Raw genomic sequence first — 21,275 nt, 5'->3', positions numbered from 1 at the left:
AAACTAACCCAATTTTTATCCATATTTCCCTTATTAAGGCCTGTTTCCTACGGTTCTTTCAGGTTCTTTCTTTTCCTTTACCCCCCTGTTTCCTTTCCATTATCCTGGCTCCTTTAGTTATGTCTGGATACATACTCAGTTATCAGGATTTGGTTCTAGGATCCATATATGAGGGAGAACATATGTCGATTTTTTTTCTGAGTCTGTGTTACTTCCCTTAGTATAACAGTTTCTAGTTCCATCCATTTACCTGCAAATTTCATGATTTCATCTTTCTTTACTGCTGAGTAAAACTCTATCATATAAATGAACCACATTTTCATTATCCACTTGTCAATTGAGGGACGTTAAGTTGCTTCCATCTCTTAGCTAGAAACGAATTCCTTTTTTTAAAAAAGTATTAACCTTGAGCCAAGCAGTGTTCCAGAGTTTTAGGTAATTTAGCTTCACAAAACCATTCCAGTCGGGCACCGTTATTTCTTCCAGTTCTTGATGGAAACCTGAATCTGGAGACCTTCAATATGTTGTTCAAGGACGGAGAGCTGGGGAGTGGTGGGTGGATAGACATGCTGAAGTCTGGCACTGGGCTCATACTCTGACATTGTTTTGCTGCCTTCCGCCTAGCTGTGACTTAGAAGGAGCTCTTGGTTCCCCAACCTCCCTCCCCTGATTTTCAGGGAACACAGAGATGTTCATAAAATACTTCAGACTTCAGAAATGGTGGGCTAGCTTGTCTAGACCAACTTCCTAAAGGTAATACTGATAAATCTGGACCAAATTCGGAAGTGAACACTAAGATACCGGATGGTGCCATAGTGAGCAGGGACTTAAAGGAACAGCTTTGGAAAGATGAGCTGGGAAGAATGACACGCACGTGTTTTAGGCTTTTCTGTGGAAGGAGGAGCAGAACCTGCAGCCTTATTAGGTTGAGGCATCATAAGTTAGAAGTTGGGGCTGGCAGAGCAGCAAGAAGATGAGGGGAAATCACAAAGAGAGTGATTAAAAAATTAACTGAGAAAATCCCAATTTACGGGGCTGGAGAGATGGCTCAGCGGTTAAGAGCACTGACTGCTCTTGCAGAAGACCCGGGTTCGATTCCCAGCACCCAGCACATGGTGGCTATGAACCATCTTTAACTCCAGTTCCAGGGGAATCTGAAGCCCTATTCTGACCTCTGCAGCATTGCGTGACACAGGTGCACTCGTACGTGCAGGCAATACATTCATACACATAAAAATAATATATAAACTGTTTTTAAAAAATCCCAATTTACAAAAGCATCAAAATATACAAATGGCTTAGGACTAACACCTACACAGTGAAAACTATAAGACATAACTAAAAATAACTAAAGAAGAACTGAACAGAGAGATATACCATGTTTAAGGGTTGAAAGGTGCAATGCTGTCAAGATGTCGAGTCTCCCCAGTAAGCTATAGATTGAACACACTCTCCACCATCATGTTGCAGACTGTTAAAATAGAAAGTGCAAAGCCAATTGTAAAATTTGTGTGAACATGCAAAGTCCTTAAGCAGCTCAACAGTCTTGAGATGAAATGGAAGAAGACTTAGTCTACTCAATGCCGAGATCTCATCTGAAGCTATAGTAATGCAAAGATATGATATTGGCATAGTATGAACAAAAGTGAGAAGTTAGAAGTAAACCTAAACTTAGGTGGCCACAATTTTTTAAATATCTTATTTATTATTTTTATTTTATGTGTATGAGTGTATTGCCTGAATGTGTGTAAGTGCACCCATGTCATGCAGTCCCCGAGGAGGACAGAAGAAGATCCCTTGGAGCTGGAGTTACTGATGGTTGTTAGCCTCCATGTGGGTGCTGGGAATCAAACCTGGGTCCTCTGCAAGAGCAGCCAATGCTCTGAACCACTGAGCATCTCTTCTGCCCCATGGCCACAAATTTTTAACAAAGATGGAGAAATAATTCATTTAGGAAAGAAAAGCCAGTAAATAATACTGAACAACTATAAATCTATATGAAAAAATTGAATTATATCCCTATCTTACACCATACAGAAACATTAATTCATGATGGATTACAAACCTAAAGTAAAGTTTAAACCCCAAAGCTTATTATTTGCATGACCTGGGGATGGGTAGGGCCTTGGGGTGCAGGAAGCATTGGCTATGAGACAAAATTCTGGTAAATAAACCTCTACCCAAAGATGCTTGTCTGAAAATTAATACAAGCCCACAGACCTGGGCGGAATATGCAGAGAGCAAAGAATTTTTTAAAATGGGCAAAAGATTTGAACAAACAAGGCACATGAAGTGTAAGAGGCACATGAAAATGTCATTCTTCCTCAGGGAGATGCAAATTAACAGCAAGTGAGATTCCATATATGCATATATGTGCATCTACATATATACTTGTGTATGCACACATACCACTCCTACTAAAATGGTTGTTAAAAAAATAGCATCAAATGTCAACAGAGATGTGTTATAGCAAGCTATCCATGTCATACTAGAAATATAAAATGGAATGATCTTGGCAGCTTTTAAAAAGAAAGTTTTTTTTTATTTTTAATTTGTGTGTGTGTGTGTGTGTGTGTGTGTGCGTGTGCACGCGCGCGTGCATGCGTGCAGCACCTCTGGAGGCCAGAATAGGGCACTGAATCCCCTGGATCTGGATTTATAGTCAATTGTGAGCTGCCCAGCATGGGTGCTGGGAACCTAACACTGGGCCTCTGCAAGACCAGCACACACTTTTAACCACTAAGCCATCTCTCTAGCCCTGGCAGTTTCTAATAAAGTTAAAGACACCCTGAGCCAGTAATTCTATTCTTTAGGACTAACTAAAAGCAAATACCATTGTATTTTTTATATGCAGAAATGCTTTATATTAATTTTCAGTATTTTATAATACTCAGAAGTAGCCAAGGTTTCCAGGAGTAGGAGACCAAGTGAACATAGTGTAGTTTGTTTATGCACTAGAGTATCATCCATCCACATAAAGAAACAATGATGCCTGGGAATGTGGCTCGGTGGTAAAGCACTTGCCTACCATATACAAGACTCTGGGTTCAATTCCCAGCATGGCCAAAAAATAAAAGAGAAAGAAACACTGCCAGGATGTAGTGGTCCATACCTGTAGGTCCAGCCCCAAGGAGGTCGATACAGAAGATTGCAAGTTTAAGACAAGCCTGGGCTATATAATGAGACCTTAGCTCAAAAAAGCAAATTAAAAAAAAATTTTAAAGAAATTAAGTACCAGTATGTGAAAGAGTGTGAGTAAATGTTAAACATTGTGCTGAGTGAAAAAAACTGTCCAAAACAGGTTTCATGCTTTCCATTCGTACAAAATTGTAGAACGGGCAAAACGCACTGAAACTAGAACAGGGCATGGGTGCTTGGAGTGGGAGTTGGTCACAAGGATCGACTGATACAGGGAACTTTCTAGAGATTTAAAGAGTGCTGTATCTTAATTGGTATGTGGGTTACATGGGTGTATTTATGTGTCAAAATCATACAGCTAAGAGGCTGGAGAGATGGCTCAGCACTGAAGAACACTAGTTGCTCTTGCCAAGAACCTGGGTTTGGTTCCCAGCTCCCACATGGCAGCTAACAACCATTTGTAACCCCAGTTCCAGCAGATCCAACACCCTCTTTTGGGCTCCATGGGCATTGCATACATGAGGTACATTTGCATGCAGGCAAAATACCCATACACCTAAAATAAAAATAAATAATTTTAAAAACTACAGTTAAGATTTGTGCATTTTAATGTGCATGTATTTTATATACATATATTCTTTTTTTAAAAAAAAAAACAAACTTTTTTTTTTGTTCTTTTTGAGACAGCCTCCCTATAGCGCCAGCTGTCCTGGAACTCACTATGTAGACCAGGCTGGCCTTGAACTCACAAAGATCCGCCTGCCTCTGCCTCCCAAGCGCTGAGATTGAAGGCGTGCACCACCACACGTGGCTTAAAAAAAACTTTAAAAATTTTTTTTATTCATTATTTTTATTTTACGTATATGCATGTATTACCTGCATGTAGGTAAGTGCACCCATGTCATGCAATGCCCACGGAGGTCAGAAGAGGCTGTCAGATCCCCTGGGACTAGAGTTATAGACAGTTGTTAGCTGCCATGTGGGTGCTAGGCTTCAAACCCGGGTCTTCTGCAAGAACAAGCAGTGTTCTTAACCTCTGAGCCATCTCTCCAGCCCTTATATACATATATTCTTAAAAGAAGGATGGTGAAAAAATAGCAGTGGGTCGTGGTTAGGGAGGAGGGGGAGGCGTAGATGTGGTCAGATTGACAGCATGCCAATGACTGCCAAAGGTGGCCACTGTGCACGGAGGGTCCTTACACTCTGGAACTTACTTTGTGTGTGTTTTAGAGTTTTCAGTTCCACATAGGGGTTCTATTCCTGAGGGAAAGAGCTTCTCGCTCATTCTAGATTCCAGTGTGGGAAGGGGAAAATGTCTACATTTAAATACCAGAGGTGGGGACTGCAGGTGGGAATCACTGGGGCATGAGGAATTCTGGGTAAAATATCTGGATTACCAAGTGAACAGAGCCTGGCAGGTCAGTAGCAAAATGTGAGTCTCCAGTGACAAAGTTGTCTGCTTCACAACTTGGACCTAATGTTCTTCTCCGTACCCCTCTCCCCAGGGGCACCACAGCTCACATCCCCATTTCCAGCCTCACTTCTGACTGGCGGCTCATCTGTTAGATCGCCAAGATGCCTTCTGTGCCACATTCCCCACATGCATCTCACGGAGGAGTAGGCAGCTTCTCTGATGGGCGTTTTCCTTCCTAGTGGAAAAGGCAGTTTTAATAGTGGAGGATCTTCTGGTTCTCGCTCTGTGGAGTGAAAATGCCTGGCAGGAGGGCTGCTGGACCAAGATACACGAGTGCCCAGGCTGATGCATAATCGGCATTCCTTCAACCCAACATTACCTAAATATTAGTCTTGATATTTTCCCAGTGGGGAGAAGAAGCACTCTGCATTCTAATTCCAATTAAGGAATTAATTGCACTTCACTTACTAAATTAGACAACTTCTTGGGAGGCATGCTTAAAAAAAAAACAATCTAAATAATGAAGCATCTCTCCTCTTCCCTGGCTGGACGTCAGCCTCTCTTGTGGCATTAGCCTCCATTAGCCTGCAGACTCTGGGCTCAGATGTGTCAGTGACTATGAGGTTTTAAATCTATATCCTAACAGAGCTCTGTGCTGTCAGGAGTGGGCTCAGCTCACTCATTGAAATATGAGCTAATCTGGCATCAGGGCGATTGTGGAGCTAGTCAGGGTCTTACTGATGGGCATCCAGGCAGCATACAATTGGCCTTCCTGTTAATCCGGCTCTGAGGCTGAGCCAGGAAGTGGTGGCATCAGGCAGGCTGTGGGCAGGTGGCATGCTTAAAGACAGAAACACAACAAAAAACCAAAACCAAACCAAACACTGAACCCAGAGCGAGAAGGTGGGCGTCTTATCAGTCTTCCTTTCCTGAGAACATGCTTTTTGTGTGGAACTGTGCCACCCAGCCCCTTGATGAGGGTTTTGTCCTTCTGTTCTCTCTGGCTTTACTGTGCCCTAAATCAGCTTGACCTAGAATAGTGCCTGAGTCTCGCAAACCAGAGCTCACAATCCCAGCTTATTTCCCTGAGTTGGTTTCTTCACCAGCTCTACGAGGGTGGTGACACCTGCTTGCTTCCCTATCAGTTATGTGTATTGAGGACCTAGCGGTGCCTGGTCTGGTACTCAGTCCTGCTGGCTGGATTGGAAACCGTTCAGAGGGGGGCTTTTCATAGGGCAGGTGCTCAGTCAGTGTTAACTGGTTTGATCTGTGCTCTCTGTCTCTGCCTCTTTCCTCACTTCTGCTGCCTCCTCCCACTTCCCCCGTGTCTGTCTCATTTTGCCAAATTGTTCATTCATCGATAGAACACACTGTGTACCAAGTCTTGTGCTGAACACTGGAGAATCAGAAACAAAATCTTAAGACCAAATCCCACACAGGGTTGAGGGATGTGTATGGAGTCTGTGGAAAGCCCAGCAGGCACACCCCTGAGTCTTGGTCCTCTCCTCCCCTAGGAGATCATCACCTCCATCCTGCTGAGTGGGCGAATCGGGCCGAACATCCAGCTGGCCGAGTGCTATGGGCTGAGGTTAAAGCACATGAAGTCAGATGAGATCCACTGGCTGCATCCCCAGATGACGGTGGGCGAGGTTCAGGACAAATATGAGTGTCTACACGTGGAGGCTGAATGGAGGTAGGAATAGTACCCCTTCTTAGAGCATTCCCCAGCCCAGAGCTTCTAGAGAAATCTAAGTGACAGTCTAAACTTAGACCTCCCACAGTGTCCAGTGCAAGTATTTTTTTAAGACCTAGCTTGGGTTTGCAACAAATCCCCATCCCAGGCCAGTATCTAGGAACAGCTGCAGACTGGATGCTCATTGCCATGGTGAAAGGGAGAAAAGGGTAGGAAAGAAAGGAGAGCCCAGGTCAAAGATTGGTCTGGGGAACTAAGGGAAACAATGTCCGTGAGGGAGAGGAGACAGAGAATCAGGGCTGGCTGTGACTAGCAGTGCCTGCTGGGCACCTGTCTGGCACGGTCCTCCACTCAGTACAAAGCAAGGAAAGAAGAAACTGGTCTGGATGTGTGGCCAGGAGCCTCATGGACAGCCATGGCATGCCTCACGAAGGGTAGAGTGGCTTGGCTCCATGGGGATTGCTTCCTGGAGATTCAGTTTCCCATCATCAACCAGAATCTGTCTTGTTGCAGGTATGACCTTCAAATCCGCTACTTGCCTGAAGACTTCATGGAGAGCCTGAAAGAAGACAGGACCACGCTGCTTTATTTTTACCAACAGGTGAGAAGCACCTTTGGTGTCTTACTGCACTTTAAATGTCAATCTCATCCATTCTCTTTGGGGAGATGAATGAAGTCTAGGCTTCTAGAAAGTTCCTTCTGAGGCTGTTTCAGATGCTCCCAGCTCCTCTTGAGCTTCTCTGTGGCCCAGGAAACCTGGCTAGTGACCCAGAAAGAGCAGGTTAGCTCACAGACTGGGGTCTGACATACCTGGTTTCCAGTCCTGTTCTGCCACTAACTATTCTGGTATTTCCAGGTACCTCATTTACCCGAGTAAAACTGTTTCCTCTTCTGTAAGATGGGGATGATATACTTTATAAACTTGTTGTAAGGACCAAATGATATTATTGGCGCGTACTGGTGAATTGGCTAAAGGAAGAACTGATCCTGATTTGTGCCCGTGCCAATTCCCATGGTGTAAATGCTCCCATCATAACCTCTTTCAAGCTACCAGTGTGGTATCCATCAGTTAACATAAATTTCTGAAAGTGTGTAGTGCGTTCTCCTGAGCTGTCTGCCTTTCTCACATGCCACTGGACTAAACAAGTACCCAGCACAGCACCTGCAGAGTGAGCACCAAAGCAGGGGCAATGAAACAGCCACCATCAGTTTCTTCTTGGTCTCAGCTCCCTCCTGTACCCACCTCCTGGTTTGCTAGGTAATGAGCCAGATGTTCCTTGTGCTCAGTGACATCTATTTGGTATCAGCAGAGCCTTGTATAGATAACTAACTCTCCTCAAATCAACCTTTTCCTTTCTTTCTTTCTTTCTTTCCTTCCTTCTTTCCTTCTTTATTTCTTTTTCTTTCTTCCTTTCCCTCCCTCCCTCCCTCTCTTCCTCCCCATCTCCCTCCCTCCCTCTTTCCTTCCCTCCCTTCCTTCCTTCCTTCCTTCCTTCCTTCCTTCCTTCCTTCCTTCCTTCCTTCCTTCCTTCCTTCCTTCCTTCCTTTCCTCGAAGTACTAGGGAGGGAATTCATAGATGTTAGGTGTGCTCTTCCACAAAACTAAATCCCAGCCTTCTTTTTATTTTGAGGCAGTGTCTCATTAAGTTTTTCAAACTGGTCTTGAACTCACATAGCCCAGGGAGACCTTGAACTTGCAATCCTCCCTGCTTCAGCTTCCAGAGTAGCTGAGATTACAGGCCTGACCCACCGGGCCTGCCTTCAGTTTTCTTTTCTCCAAAATTGAGCATGGGAGAGAGGAAGCTGGAGATTTGTCCACAGTAAGGCACACGTGAGAGGGAGTCCAGGAGGCACTGGTATGTTTCCCTCCTGGGGCCTGTGCTCAGGAAAAGGCAATGAGGGCATGAGTCTGACCCTTGACCTTTCTTCCACCAGCTCCGGAATGACTACATGCAACGCTATGCCAGCAAGGTCAGTGAAGGCATGGCTCTGCAGCTAGGCTGTCTGGAGCTCAGGTAGGTGGCCCAAAGCGGAAGAGCACAGCGCTGGCTCTGTGCTGGCTGAGGAAGTAAGTGGGCACGTGAGAGCTGGGAAGGGAAGGACAGGAGGCTGATGGCCTGGAATGTTCATCGTCTGGTCTCCAGTATAGACAAGGGAGAAGGACAGGCTCCTACTCTGCCTGGTCTTCTCCACTGCCTTGGTCTGCTCCTGCCATGCCTCTGAGCTGCCTGCCTCTCACATCTATCCATCACTACTGCCATCACTCAGCAACTCAGAAATGATTCTGGAGCAGCAGCCTGGGTCCCAGGACTGGTCAAAAGGAAGGATCTCCGCCTGGGCTGCCCACTTGCCACATTCCCAGTTCCAATAGATAGGTGCACATCATCTAGTCATCCCTTCACACTCACAGTGCTTGGAGGTGACACCGTGTATAGATAATCATGCTCTGTGGCAGAATGAATAGCTTTCAAACAGTCATCCACCAGGAGACACTAGTCTTGCCTAAGAGCATGAGGAAGAAAGAATTTGAACTGTTCTTGAAAGGAAGCAAAAACTTCAACTGGCAGAGAATAGTTAGGGCCTGGGCAGGGATCTGGGTTTTCCAGACCAGCGTAAGGAAAAGCATTAACTGGAGAATCACAGGAAATGATAGTGAAAACTGTTACCATTATAATGGCAGGCTGATGATATCGTTAGAATGACGTTATTAGAAGGACATCATTAGAGTGACCGTCTAAAAAGCTAAGCCCTTACTCTTGTTGGTTGGGGTACCGTTGCCATTTGGGACAGAAGAGGGCCCTGTGGCTAAACCTGTATTCTTAGCCTGGTCTTGACTCAGGCCACACCCTCACTTGTCTCTCTACCTCCCTCCCCTGCTCTGTGCCCCATCCGTGTAACAACATGGTCACCTGGGAGATAGAGTAGGAATTCCCAGCCCTCATCCTCGACCCAAAGCCTGGTAGACCTGGGTGGGACCTCAGAAGGTGTAGTAAATCACCTAGGAATCACCAGCTTCCTAGGTGATTTAAATGCAGTTAGATTCATCAGAGTTGCTAGGAAGACTTTCAAGACCATTGCTATGGAAACCATGGCCAAAGGTTATTTCTGGTTGGCCCAATATGTCATTTGGGGGGAATTAGCATTCAAGTTAATTTGGACTAGAACTCTGTTGCCACTTCTGCAGAACTGGGGTGAGAAAGAGAGAGCAAGAGAGAGAAAGAGGTCGGGGGGGAGAGAGAGCGCGCACTGAAGGGATCAGTGATAGGAAGTGTGTGATGAGAAGGTGAGGGTTCCACTTTGATCTGGGGCTGTTGACCTGTCAAGGACAGCCCTTTGGGCTTCTCGTGGCCTTCTGGTAGGTGGTGGTTGGTCTTAACAAGCTAGGGCCCATTAGGGTCTACTGTTAGGGTCCACCAGTGATCCTGAGCTCAGAGCTGGGGGATCAGGGAAGATGGTTATGTGTTCCCTTATCTGTCTTCTAAGATCGCCAAAGTCCTGGAACCTATATCACAGCCTACAGGCTTCCTCTTGAAACAGGACAATTCCGAAAAGTGGTTTTACTTACCTTTGTGTTTGTGGGGCTCACCCGAAGACTGTGGTGTTTTGAAAGTCTAAGAAGTCACCTGCCCAACAGTCATTGCTTAGTAAAACAGTGGCTCAGAGAAGATACATTAATGTATGATCGCATGTCCTTTCACTGTTTGGTCAGCCCCTAACTGTTATTGGCTGTGACTCAGGTACCAGGAATGGTCCCAATGAGTTGAAAAACCAGAGAGGTATCTGACGTGGCTTTCTGAAGACAGTCCAATCAGGAGTGCATAGTCTGCTGAGGTCTGTTTCCTGATCACCTCAGGGTTGTCTCCAAACTCACTCTTGTTTCATGAAGTGACACACTGCTTCACATGTTCTGAGCCTGAGGAACAGAGTTGGGCCGATGCTTGCTGTCTTATCATTGACCATTTAGGGGCAGGAGCTAGGGAGGAACTAGAAAGCAGCTCCATAACCCTAACAGATTTCCAGACCCAGTAATTTTCCAATGGAAAGGATAGAATACAAGGTTTTCCATGATGATGGCGTGAGGGGATGTTTAGAATCAGTGTGCCACTATTTCTCACTAAGTATGACACATTTCCGAAAATCAGGCCCCAAGGCAGAATCTTCTAGGGCTCTGTGGAGTCTTGCTGAAAATCACCAGTAATAGTCCCTTGTTCTACCAAAATCATGGATTGTATAACCTGCCTACAGATAAATGACATCACCAGGAGAAAATATAACATCTCTTTCCCTGGCTTAAAGAACAAGTGTGAGGTGTACATTAGATAGGACATTGGTGACACTAAACCTCAGGATTAGATTCCTGGTGAGGGGAATTGGGCTGAAGGGAAGACTGAGCAGTCTGAAGTGGGGTGCTTGGACAGGCATCTTGGGGTCTCACTTTCTGTGCTGCTCTTGACAAGTCACTTAATCTCTCTGTGCCTTAATTTCTTCATCTTTAAAATGGAGATGGTAATAATAGTAACGACCTTGCAGTGCTGTGAGGAAGAGTGATGGGTCAATGTGTTTAAAGTCCTTAGAACAGCGTCAGGAGCAGAATGTCTTACAATTAATATTTGTTTATTCATTGAACTCATACTTTTTCTTTTTACTCTTAATTATTTTTGTGGTGCTGGGATCCAACTCAGGGCTTCACAAATGCTGGACAAGTGCTTTACCAGTGAGCCAGACTTCAAGGTCTGTTTATTCATTTTTAAATGTTATTAGAGAAGTTTTAGGTTCGTAGCAAAACTGAGAGGGCACTGAGATTTCTCAGAGACCCCTGCACAGGCACAGTCTCCTCTGTTGTTAGCATCCCCTGCCAGAGTGGTGTAATTGCTATGGCTGATGAACTCCCCCATACACAGGTGCACTGTTGTTACCCAAAGTCCAGAGTTGACACCGTGACTCACTTGTGTTACATGGTCTGTGGGTTTGGACAGATGCAGATGTCTACTGTTGCAACACCACACAAAGTTGTCTCACTGCCTTGAGCAGCGATCGCCACCTGTTCATCTCTCCCCACCCAGCCACTTCTGATCTTTTTATCATGACCATGGTTTTGCCTTTCCCAGAGTGCCATATAGGTGAAAAGCTGGCTAACTGATCTTTATTGATTTATTATGGGTGCTTTGTAGATGCCAAATATATGACTTCATCAAGTACCCTACTGTAAATTAAAATGTTAAATTCATAGGCTTTTGGTTAGAAACTAGTCAGAACCAAATAACTTATCCTCCTTGACTTGAGCCTACAAGGAATATTGCCCAGCCCCAGCACAGCCCCAGAACTTTCTGAGCCAAAAAGTCATGACTGTATAACCCAGGACTTGTTAGGTAGAAACTGATAAGTAAAGATGAAGATTAGAGAAAGAATACTCAACTTGATTTGCTTCAAAAGGAATTTGACTCCGTGGTTACCTTATAAATGTTGGTAACAAGTTAATTTCTCAAGAAAAGCACAACCAACTGGATTTTGCATGTATGTCTTTATTTTATTTGGTCTTTAGTGGGGTTATCAGTCATAAGCCCTCACGTGCCTACAGCCTGTTGCCTCTTGGTGTTTATTACTCAGAATTGCAGGCTCAGGTGGGGAGACTCAGCCGTCACTAGAGGGTGCTACAAGCGGGCGCATCTTTAGCTGCTCTATAACAGGTGCTCCCGTGCACTGATAGATGGCGGCTCCACACAGGGTCTCCGGGGAGAGCAGTCTCAAATCAGTGATAGTGACTTGTCCTCCACAACTTCTCAGTGATGTTCAATTGCTCCAAATATTGGCAACACACGGATTGTGGTACAGCAGTTATTAAGCACCTAGGTCAATGGTGATGGTATGGCTGGTTCAGTCTGCAGTGCATGGGAGAAAAAGACCACCGGGGACGGAGGGCGTGAGCTACGAAAGCTGCAGTCAGGAGACTGGGACAGCTTGGAGCGCTAAGCTTCCTTTTGCCATATTTTCCTATTCACTGCTTCCTTCACCATTCTAAAAAACGTGTTCATTCTTCCATTGAACAAAGCCTGTGTTTTCATTTTTGTGTAGGCTAGGCTGGTCTCAAACATCCTACAGAGCTGAGAATGACCCCATCCTGCCTCCACCTCCAAAGTTCTGGGATCACAGATGTGTGCCGCCACATCTGGATCAACCCCCCCTCCCTTAACATTTGCTGTTTAAACACACTCATCTATAGAATTCCTTTATTATAAGTCTCAAATCCAGCCTGATAAAGTTTTTACGTTTTGGTTTTGATTGACACTTAGTACTTGTGCATGTTTATTGGCATGTATAATTCAGACCATTCAGAACTTTTTCCTCTTGCTTTTTGAATGAGTGCAGTTATTATTTGTAGTCACCCTACTAATTCCTCATCTTGACTGTAACACTGAGTGGACGTTAAGAGGGTGGGGTGTGTGCATCTTATTCAGGCATCTTCGTGAACTTCCTAACTTAGTGCCACTTGCCCACCCCTGTGTGCATCAGAAATCTTAAAGTAGGCCTGGGAAGTATCAATTTAAGGAATGTGGTCACCCACTCTTCTCACTGAGCCAGCCCAAGTGCTTCTCCATCTTGAAGTCTTTTCTGTCCCCCTTCCTCTGCCCATGGTAGTTTTCCACATGATAGCTTGTGAAGTCTGTCAGATCCTTGACTTCAGATTAATTCTGTTTTCCCCTGGTATGTAAGAACTCAATTTCAATGACTTGATGACTCAGAAAGGGCTAAAATCCTCTTTGGTCCCCTTCCAACATTTGTGCTGTTAGTATGACACAAGTGTGCAGCAAGCCAGTGTGTGCAGTTATGTAAGGCACACATTGTAGCTCACTCAGTCTAGCAGGAAGTGCAGACAGCCACACTGTCTAGACCCAGCCCTGTGCAGGCATGCTCTGAGCTTGTTTGGGAAGCAGGTAGCACTGACCTGGGAATATTTTAAAGCTGACCTTGGGGAACTTAACTGCAGGCACCCCTTGGTGCATGTTGAGGTGCCCTGGACAGGCTCCTTATGTATGTCCCGTAACCGAAGCTCCCCCTGCTCCAGTTTTCTGATTTCCAAGTCTGCAGACCTGCCCTGCATAGAGTCAGATCTCCTTTCTGGACACTGCTCTGTCACCCAGCAGAGAGAAGTGGGGGAAGGGAGAGCTAGCATTCTTAGTTTCTTAAGTTCTCTCTTTGATTCAAGTTCCCCAGGCTCCCCAAGCTCAGCACGATGATATTTGATGCTGGCCAAATCCTTGTCAGGGTGAGGCCTTCCTGTGTGCACTGTGAGATGTAAGACGTGGGGCAGCACCCTTGGTCTCTACCTAGATGCCAACAGCACCCCCTTATTACACATGTGATAACCATAACACCTCCACACACTGCTAAGGGCTTTAGGCTGGAGTGGTGCCAAGCTGCCTCCACTGAGGACTCTGAGTTGGACAGTCAGAAGGCCGTACACATGGATTGTGCTTAGCCCGTGAACATCATCTTTGCTGAATTCTGTGTTCATGCTATGATCTTATATTTACCAGTCTTACAAGCATGAGGAGAAAAGCACTGAAATTGGCTTCTGATTCTTAGTAAAATGAGTATTGACAATATTGGTTTTCCTTACATTAGTGGTTTTTAAAACTTATTGATCTAATGAACACGGCCTCTCTTTTCTGGCAAATGTTTTCACTTCATAAATTACGCTTTAGATGAAGACTTCAAGTCCACACACTGGGCAGCCAGGAAGACCTAACGTACCCTGACGGAAGAGGCCGCAGTGCAGCTATAGGTCTATACATTTTTTTAAACTTGATTTTAATTTTGAGACAGGATTTCATTCTGCAGTCCAGGCATACCTGGAATACACTACGTAGCCAAGGCTGGCCTCAGACTTGTGGCCATCTCCTATCTGCTGAGATTCCAAGGCATAGTCATTCTTCACTCCATTTCCTGGTTTCCTTCAAGCGTTTTATTTGACATCTTTTAAGACCTTCTATCTGTGTCTTTCCTGGAAGACAGAATAGAAATATATTTCAATATTCTTAACTAGAATCCAGTAGTAGTCCCTGACCACCGTGGTGTGTCCCCACCCTCAGTGCTCAGCTAAATGTGCATGTTCTTGATTCTAGCAGGATAACGTAAGAGCGCTTTAAGCTTCTGCCTCCCCGATCCAGCCTGTGGTATTTCAGACTCGTTGGGCTTGCCTGGTCTCAGTGTGTGCTCCCCCCGGTCTCAGTGTGTGGTGCTACCCCCGCCCCAGTCTCAGTGTGTGCTCCCCCCAGGTCTGGACTCTGCATTCCCGCTCTGACATTGTGTCACTTTTTCTCTTCCATGTCAAACAATGGAAGCAATTGAGGGTGATGGCCTGATGTGTGTGTGTGTGTGTGTGTGTGTGTGTGTGTGTGTGTCTTTGTGTCTGTCTCTGTCTTGGGGATGGGAGGGAAGAAGGGGAATGATAAATGTTCAGGGAAGGTCATGATAAGAAAATCCCTTCATACATATGACATCTAAGAAAGGAATTAAACTCAGTCTCCATAATTCCAGGGAATCAGAGAGATCCCCTTCTTGTCAAATTTGTAACATGAGGAGGATGGTCTGTGAGGTAAATGCACAGCAGTGGTGTGGGCCTCCTCATAGCAATGGCCCCAGAAGGTTCACACTACCATTGGACTTGTGACACAGGCTGCTTTAATTTTTTTCATGCAAAACAGATCATTGAACTCTGTATTAGTTCAATACAGAATGTTGGGAACATGCAGGGGAGGGGAAGAAAAAAATCTTCCTAAAATTACCTGAAATTCGCTTAACAAGAGATGGCCTCATTAATAGGGCAGCTCCATTCAGATTTTTCCAGAGCATCTGTTTTTCTAAAGTTAAGATTATTATTCATTAAGAGATAACTATATATTTTAAATTTTTTGATATTTTTATTTTATGTGTATGACTCTTTTACCTGCATGTATGTAAGTGTACCTGTGCCATACCATGCCCATGGAGGCCAGAAGAGGGTGTCAGATCCCCTGGAACTAGAGTTACAGACGGCTGGGTCCTCTGAAAAAACAGCCAATGCTTTTAACTGCTGAGCCATCTCTCTAGCCCCAAACTTCCTGTTTTCTAAGCACAGCTGAGTTCATGGCTTTGACATCATAAGGTACCTGCCTCTCTCTGCTGGCAGTGTTAATATAGAACTGTTTCCAGGCATTTGAGGGCATCTGAGTTAAAAGGACCCTGATGGCTATTATAAGATCAAGAATAGGACAATGTGTACACTAGCTGATAAAATTACCAGACACAGTGGTCCTGACAGGGAAGGGCGGCTGCCGCACCTGGGGACATTGACTATTCCATCTCAGCCACAAACAAATTATTATTATAATTTATATTATACCATGTACTGTCATTGTGTATAATGTAATCATGTTATTGTATATAGTCGTAATATATAGCATATATTATTATAAAATAGACACATGACTTGATGGAAACACGTTCTGAGAAAGGCATCATTAGGTGAGCTTGTTGTGTGAACATCACAGAGTGCTCACACAAGCTCGGATGGCTGTAACATACTGGGTGCTGTCATCTTACAGGACCATCATGAATATGTGGCCCATTGTTGACCAAATGTCATGTGACATCTTACAGTATGTAAGAATCTTCATCAAAACATATTTTTGGAAGAATTAAATTTAATAATATGAATAAATGAATAAAATACTAATTAATTTTACATCTGGCAGTAGGATTAGGAATTATTTTCCTTTTCTTTCATTAATTCTGAAGTTTTATATGTACTACAGTTAATTATTTATCAGGAAATACAAACATGTGCACATACAGAATTGAGAAAATGGCAAATAAGTAAATCAGAAATTATAAAGTGAGTACCCTCCCCATGGGGAGGTGGTGTTCCTGGGCTGAGAGAGAGGGTGAGTGTTGACTGCCTTGGGTTGTTTGTTGTTAAACAGTGTGTGTGTGTGTGTGTGCATGTGTGCATGTGTGTGCACATGTTTGCACGTGTGTTTATATGTGCGTGTGTGTGCATGTATACATACACACGTGTCATGATCTGTGTGGAGATCAGTGGACAAGAGAGGGTGAGTGTTGGCTGCCCTGGGTTGTTTGTTTTCAAACAATGTGTGTGTGTGTGCACGTGTATGTGTGTGTACGTGTGTGTGTCATGCACGTGTCATGTTCTGTGGAGGTCAGAGGACAACTTGTGGGAGTAGGTTCTCATCTTCTGCCAGGTGGACCCTGGAATCAAGCTCAGATTATCAGGCTTTTGGAGGCAGGTACCCTTACCCCCTGAGCCATCTTGCTGGCCCGAGGGTTGTTTGTATTTAGAGATGGTGACAGAGCTGCTATCTTCTCACTGTTAGATAACTGTACAATCCAAGGCCCGAAGTCCCAAAGCACAAGACTGGTGTCTCATAGGAATGAAGTGTGTGGGGTTTCTTTTCATCCGTTTCATAAATATCACGTTTTATCACTTTTCTAATTTGCCTGCCTCCTCCATGATCCCTGCATCTGTAGGGGAAGAGGGCTTGTAGGCCAACACACGGACATCAGGGCCCCACTGGAAGGGTTTCACCCTCCACTGTCAGCCACCCCTCCATGAATTGTCTCCCTCTCTCTACAGGAGATTCTTCAAGGACATGCCTCACAATGCACTTGACAAAAAGTCCAACTTTGAGCTCCTGGAGTAAGTTCCGAGTCAGGCACTGCCTCCTCCTCCCCTCCTTCTCCAGTGCCTCCTTTTCCTTCTTACCAGTCTTCCATCATGCCCAGCCCAGAGCCCTCAGGGCCATCTTCCCAGTCCCCAAGCCCTCTGACCTCCTCCTGGTTGGTCAGACATCCAGGACGGGAAAGAGGTGGGTACCAGCTGCTGCCTCTGTTTCCTTCTTTCAGGAAGGAAGTGGGTCTGGACCTGTTTTTCCCAAAGCAGATGCAGGAGAACTTAAAGGTGAGGAAACCAGATGGTGTGGAGCCCAGTAAGCCCTGCTTGGTGCTGTTTCTCACTACTAGAGTTAGAGGGATTGGCCTTGGGAGCCTCAGAGAAGCCGGGGGAGGGGGGGGATGCATGCTTTGGGCCATGCATCTATTGTCATAGGACAGCTAATGTACATGGTGGGCCCTTCTGGGGCTTGGAATCAGGATAAGATGTGCCTGGTTCAAGCCGGCCTTTGAGGCTGGTTCACATCATGACCTGAGCCCTGGGATGCCACCTCTCCCACCTCAGGTAGGGTGAGCTTCCCTGGAGATAGGGTGAGCTATAGGGAACAAATCTAGAGGTCCTTATGGCAGGTACCCTGGTACCATACTGCAACAGTAGATAGCCTTTCTGCGAGACCTGATATAGGAACCTGAGCTCAGGGGGACAGGGCTTGGCTCTACCCAACCTCTTCTCAGCCCAAGCAATTCAGGAAGATGATTCAGCAGACCTTCCAGCAGTATGCCTCGCTCCGGGAGGAAGAGTGCGTCATGAAGTTCTTCAACACTCTCGCAGGCTTTGCCAACATCGACCAGGAGACCTATCGCTGTGAACTCATTGTAAGGCCTGCTCTTGTACCCTCTCCCTGCCTGCCCTACAGTCCTCTCTCAAGGGATTCCCGGGTGGGAGGGGGTCAACCAGATGGAAATAGAGAGGAAGGAGGAAGTTGAATGCTGTCTCAGGATCTGGGAGGTGGGTGATGCAGGGAGTGATGGACAGAGGTGAGTTGTCTGGGGTGAGGTGGGCGGGCTGGAGACTGGTCTGTGTCTAGCTTAATGAGATGTCTTAAAGTTTCTAAATAGAGGTGGCCAGCATGAAGAAGCAGTCCACTCTCTCCGTTTATTCCAGCAAGGGTGGAACATTACTGTGGACCTGGTCATTGGCCCCAAGGGCATCCGCCAGCTGACAAGTCAAGAGACAAAGGTAGAGAGCTGAAGAGAGAGCCCTACGTTGAGCCTCGCTCAGCTCTAGCTCAGAGGTCTTCCCCTTTCTCTCCCCACTGTGCTGTCTCCCATCAGCTCTCATTCTCCTGATTGCTCAGAGCAGAGTCTCTGTGAGCCAAGGCCCTCAGTGTGTTTTGTTGAGAAGATCTGGGGACAGAAGTATGGGTTAGACAGTTCATTATTTGCCATGATGCTGCTGCACGGTGTGGGTTGAGGGATGAGGGAAGAATGCTGTTGTTGTTCTTGTGGCTCGGAGAGAAGATTTTCTCTTTCACTGGCAAAAATGAGTCAGCGATCCCCTCAAAGTCTGATCACCTGGGTCCAGTTCTGGCTGTACCATCATTTTGGCATATGACCTTGACATATGACCTTGAGCAAATCTTGACTTTCTCTGCAGCCTAGTTTTCTTTCTTCTGCAGTGGGAGGGTCTTGAGCTTCCAAGATGGTCTTTCTAGCTTTACTCTGTCTACCCTCAAAAGAGATTCCTTTTCCCTCATCCTCACCCCTATCCTGGGGTGGGGTGGTCTTCAGGTCTCCCTAACTCTTCCACAGCCCACCTGTCTGGCTGAGTTCAAGCAGATCAAGTCTATCAGGTGCCTCCCACTGGAGGAGGGCCAGGCGGTCCTGCAGCTGGGCATCGAAGGTGCCCCCCAGGTGAGCATCTCTTGGGGATCTGGGAGCTCTGTGTGGGTGTCCCTGAAGTTGGGACTTATTCAGGTCAACCTGTCCAAGGCAGGTTATGGGGCTAGGGTTTCTCTGTGTGAAGGATCTTGTTAAGAAAACTGTGCTGGGGATGGCAAGATAGCTCAGTGGATAAAAGCATGTGCTTCCAACCCTGATGACCTGAGTTCAATTCCTGGGACTCATGTGATGGAAGGAGAGAACTGACTCCTACAAATTGTCCTCTGACCTCCATATGCATGCTGTGACAAGCAATTCACCCCCTCTTCCTCCCCAAAATAAATAAATTAAAATGTGATTTAAATTTTTTTAAAGAAAAAAAAAAACTGTACCCAGTGTCCAAGCAAGGCTCTAGGGTAATAGTTCTAAGGAGATTTGGGAAACAAAAGTATCATTTGCCTGCCAGGAAACACGTAGGGAAAGTTTTAGGGCAGGTGAAGGTAACTGAAAATCAGGTTCGTATCAGAAGTCTAACATTCAGCAGTCAGCAGCGACTCAGAAATCAAGACCTGAGGGCACGGGGGCTTTGTCTGGTTGGAGATATGGGAGAGACCTTGGACTGCTGCGTGTTTGTCTCTCTCCTCTCACCCTCTTCCCACTTCTGTGGCTGCCTGTACATGCTGAGCACTGGTAAGCGACGAGGCATTGCGCTGTCAGCTCAGAGAGCTGAATAAGCTAGACCCAGACCTGGCTTTGCGATAAAGAGCTCTGGGTAGCCAGTGGGATGGCCGGCTGGCTGGATGGGCCAGTGTGCCCCCTAGTGGCTATCTCTAAAAATATGAGCAGCACACCCAGAAAAGTGTGGGTGGATTCCCATAGAATCCATGGATCCTGCAGCCTCTTCTTCCTCCCTGTGGGGTAGACTCTAGCCTAGCCGAGGCTCTGCCTCCTCACCTTGGCTGGCCCCTTCTCTGCAGTCCTTGTCCATCAAAACCTCGTCCCTGGCAGAGGCTGAGAACATGGCAGACCTCATTGATGGCTACTGTAGGCTCCAGGGAGAACATAAAGGCTCTCTCATCATGCATCCCAAAAAAGGTAGGTTCCCCTTGGAGGCAGTGTGGCCCAGAGCAGGATGGCAGAGGGAAGCTCAGTCATTGACCCCTAAGAGAAGGCAAAGGTTTTAGATGTGTAAGGAGTTTCAGAAGTGTGAGGAGGTGTTGGGTCCATTCTAGATGGTCAGCTGCAGGCCTGGGTTCCTGCTGGCTCACCCCTAGCCCTGCTAGTCAGGGATACATGGAAGCCAGCTTCTAGAGGGGCTGTGTTTGCAGCCCCTGGCATATCAGAGCCTTTACTAGCACAAGACTGGTCTCTCCTGTGTGTGACCTTACTTTGGGGTCCAGTCAGGAAACTCGGTGGGCCGGGGCATGTGATACTGCCAGGAGGAAACTTTAAGGAGGATTCCAGTTACAGCCCAAGACCTGAGTAGTTTCCACCATGGTGCTGAGGGAGAAGCTTAGAAGCAGTATTCTGTCCCCATCCACTGGAGCCCCTGTGTTGCTGGTTCCAACCCCCCCCCCAATTCCTCCACTTTCCCCCCAGATGGTGAGAAGAGGAACAGCCTGCCTCAGATCCCCACACTGTGAGTACAAGACAGAGGCCAGGGAGGGCCCCTAATCTCGGACTACATAGTTTGGGGAGGGATGAACATGCAGGGAACCCCCGCCTCCCTTGTTTCTGAGAGAACGCTTGAGTCTCAGCCTTTCTGCAGGGTGCGTGTTCCTTCCCAGGACACAATCACAAAAATATTCCCTGGTGCTATCCCGGGGAAGAGTCTGCTGCCCTTTTCCCCTTGCCCTCTGGAGTCCTGGGTTATACACTGCCGGCCCTGTTTGCTTTGGGAGATGAAGCCAGTGCTGGGTGGGTGGATGGGATGGAGTGAGGCTGTCTGAGGGGAGCGTGGCTGGACTGTGAGGTCAGCCACGTTCTGCCCTCTCACCTTCTCCTGCAGAGACCTGGAGGCTCGGCGGTCCCATCTTTCCGAAAGCTGCAGCATAGGTACGAATGCCTGCTGTACCCTCTGCCCCTGCCCAGCCCCAGTCCTGTGCTCATCACCTCTCCTCCCCTCCTGCCACGGCCAACCCTTCCCTCCAAGTTACAGAAAATCACCTGTCCTATCACTTCTTAGTGACACCTTAAAAATAGCATTGATTGCAACAGCAAACGTGCATTGGATAGCCTGTACCATGGCGCTGTGTTCATCTTCATCAGCCTGAGTGGTGCCATCAAAATGTAAGGTATAGAGCAAGAGACTCAAAAACAAACATTTATTCCTCCCAACTCTGGGACAAGTCTAAGATGGTGCCTGCGGATTCTCTTCCAGGTTTGCATCGTCACTGCATAGTCACCTGGTGGGGGGGGGGAGACTCCTCTTTTTTTTTTTTTTTTTTTTTTTTTTTTTTTTGGTTTTTTCACTCAGTGTCC

General features: G+C 46.3%; 1 protein-coding gene across 3 annotated transcripts in view; it reads left to right on the top strand.

The window, feature by feature from the left end:
* The window catches only part of Ptk2b (protein tyrosine kinase 2 beta), a 137,144-nt gene that overhangs the window by 94,404 nt on the left and 21,465 nt on the right, over positions 1 to 21,275 (top strand). For all 3 annotated transcript variants that reach the window (XM_008828147.3, XM_008828146.3, XM_029561142.1), the window contains exons 3-13: positions 6,067 to 6,245; positions 6,759 to 6,846; positions 8,181 to 8,260; positions 16,879 to 16,941; positions 17,148 to 17,202; positions 17,649 to 17,789; positions 18,079 to 18,153; positions 18,726 to 18,827; positions 19,772 to 19,889; positions 20,394 to 20,433; positions 20,803 to 20,849. In XM_008828147.3, the coding sequence (XP_008826369.1) occupies positions 6,067 to 6,245; positions 6,759 to 6,846; positions 8,181 to 8,260; positions 16,879 to 16,941; positions 17,148 to 17,202; positions 17,649 to 17,789; positions 18,079 to 18,153; positions 18,726 to 18,827; positions 19,772 to 19,889; positions 20,394 to 20,433; positions 20,803 to 20,849 (988 nt within the window). The remainder of the gene's footprint in view (positions 1 to 6,066; positions 6,246 to 6,758; positions 6,847 to 8,180; positions 8,261 to 16,878; positions 16,942 to 17,147; positions 17,203 to 17,648; positions 17,790 to 18,078; positions 18,154 to 18,725; positions 18,828 to 19,771; positions 19,890 to 20,393; positions 20,434 to 20,802; positions 20,850 to 21,275) is intronic.

The sequence above is a fragment of the Nannospalax galili genome, unplaced genomic scaffold, assembly GCF_000622305.1.
Source record: "Nannospalax galili isolate Female #2095 unplaced genomic scaffold, S.galili_v1.0 scaffold612, whole genome shotgun sequence".
NCBI lineage: Eukaryota > Metazoa > Chordata > Mammalia > Rodentia > Spalacidae > Nannospalax > Nannospalax galili.
Note: the sequence above shows the minus strand (reverse complement) of the source record. Positions and strands in the feature narration are given on the sequence as shown.